This window comes from Lactuca saligna, chromosome 5 (assembly GCF_052625555.1).
Source record: "Lactuca saligna cultivar CGN05327 chromosome 5, ASM5262555v1, whole genome shotgun sequence".
Classification (NCBI taxonomy): Eukaryota; Viridiplantae; Streptophyta; class Magnoliopsida; order Asterales; family Asteraceae; genus Lactuca; species Lactuca saligna.
The window spans coordinates 246,157,405-246,159,513 of NC_136421.1; the positions used below are offsets into that span (position 1 = coordinate 246,157,405).

The window sequence follows — 2,109 nt, forward strand, 5'->3', positions numbered from 1 at the left end:
TAGACCCATATACGTTTTGATTGTATGTGCGTATGTTTTGTGGTATTTTAAAGGAGATCAATAAGTTTTGTGCTTACGGTTTTCTGTTTATGTTTCAACTACTTCCAGCTCAAAAAGGAAGGGTCCGACTTGATTGCACCGCGTCTGCCCATGTTTTCTGCAGTTACGTGATTTTGGGATTTGTACTCTAATATTATTACACTATGATACACTTTTTGTTGTTTCGACATGTTTACTAGATGTTTTGAAATGAATTAAAAATAAAATATTTATCTGAAATTTTTGTGTTGTTACAGTCTTTAAATAAGTTACGAAGCACTAAAGGTGATAATCAAGTTTCGAAGGTTAGAAGATCTAAAAACCCTAACATACCTCCATCCATCTCTTCAATTTGTATGTATTTTGGTTGTCAGATTCGTTATGTTATGTTTTGCAAATCGATTTGTATAATTCAAAATCAATATAATCAACATACATTTGATCGCATAAGTTGCGATGAATCACAATTCACATGTGAATTCACTCTATCAACATATACAATTAACATAGGAAGAAAAAAAGAGCTTTTCTGCTAAAATTTTAGCAGAAAATAAAATTGCATCACAGAATTTCAAATTACTAGTTACATCTGCTTGCATCGAAGTCGATAATCGTTGCATCTTTATTGTTGCTACTTGTCCATGTCCGTGCTTTTCTTCATCGCACTTTGGATTCATTATCCTGCATTTTAGATGAAGAGATTCATGAAAATGGATGCTGAATTATGATTTTACTTAAACAAATGTTGTTGATTCATGCTTTTTGTGTAATATATCTCCACAGTTTTGACACTAAAAGCCATAGCAAGTTTGCCAGCGAGAAAAAACTGCAAATACAAAATTATATTCCACATGTTGCTTTCATGATTGAAAAGTTGGAGCTGGGGCATAAATTTTATTTAGGTAATAGCCCTTTTTGGTAACTGTGATGTTTGACTTTTGGACACTAGTCAACCACCACATGATATGTAGTATATACTCGAACCATGCAAACTAAAGTAGCTTCCCCTTATGGGAAATTTGTGTGGCTCACAATAAAAGATGATAGCTAGGCTTGAAATAGTGAAATAAGTGAAAAGACTTTTTAGTCCATGAAATAATTGGTTTGATTGTGAATTAGTAGTGTAGGTTGTATTACCTTAAGCTAACATAGCTATCCCCCTCCGGTGGTTCTCTTGTAATTAGGGAAAGGAACTCGACCATTTTCAATGTGCTTCACATCCTCCACAAGGACTTCATAATGCTGCTTCACTTCCTCAGCTGTTTTGCCACCAATAGCTTTGGCTACATTATGCCATCGATCAGGGGTATCTTTGTCAAACACAGCCAAAGCCTTCTCAAAGGCTTTGTTCTGTTTAGCAGTCCATGAACCCGACCCACGTGAAGACATTGAGCTAGATGCCATAGGAAACAAATATGGAGAGCGAGATGGATGAAGTGTTAGGTAGGGGTAGGATTGGCTGAAGACTCTTTAAAGTAAACTCTCAAGAGAACTGATATGTGTGAATAGGTGGCAATGCGTGTCTTTTATAAGCTCCAGGAACAAAGGGAGGGAGGGGGTAGTGGGGTCATGCTAGTTGGCCTATATATAAAGATTGCCAAACGAGAAGAATATTGAAGAATCGATATCTTCAAGAACCATTTATCTTGTTATTTTTCCCTTTCACCAAATATTTATTATCTCTTAACAATATCATACCCTTGACATAGGAAAGTTTCCTCTAACTCTCTTATTCCTTATATAGCATATATACAAACTTCAAAGTTTTGATTTTTGACACTACTTGCACGTGATTTGGTATATCTGTGTGTGCAGTTTTTAGTCTCTAGCTAGTTAGGTAAATCTAGAAACTCACTGCCTTAAAAGATAAGCATATGCTAGTGTGGGGTCCAGTGATGAGATTAAATTATTAAACATACAAAACTTCTCAAAACCCAATCTTACCGGTTTTAGAGTTCACTTGAAAAGATATAGCCTTTCATAGGTTATCCGGAGATGTACTTCGTACTAACAAAATTCCAAATTTTATATAGCTGGCCATCTGTGTTTCCGTACAATGATTTGTTATAT

General features: G+C 35.2%; 1 protein-coding gene across 1 annotated transcript; it reads right to left on the minus strand.

Moving 5' to 3' along the window:
* Positions 1–441: 441 nt before the first annotated feature.
* On the minus strand, positions 442–1,562 carry LOC145047232 (protein RADIALIS-like 2). Its single transcript, XM_078995474.1, has 2 exons — positions 1,177–1,562; positions 442–720 (listed from the first exon to the last, which is right to left on the minus strand). Exon 1 carries the CDS (start codon positions 1,441–1,443, stop codon positions 1,192–1,194), a length of 252 nt encoding a protein of 83 aa, XP_078851600.1. The 5' UTR covers positions 1,444–1,562; the 3' UTR covers positions 442–720; positions 1,177–1,191.
* Between the last annotated feature and the right edge of the window lie 547 nt (positions 1,563–2,109).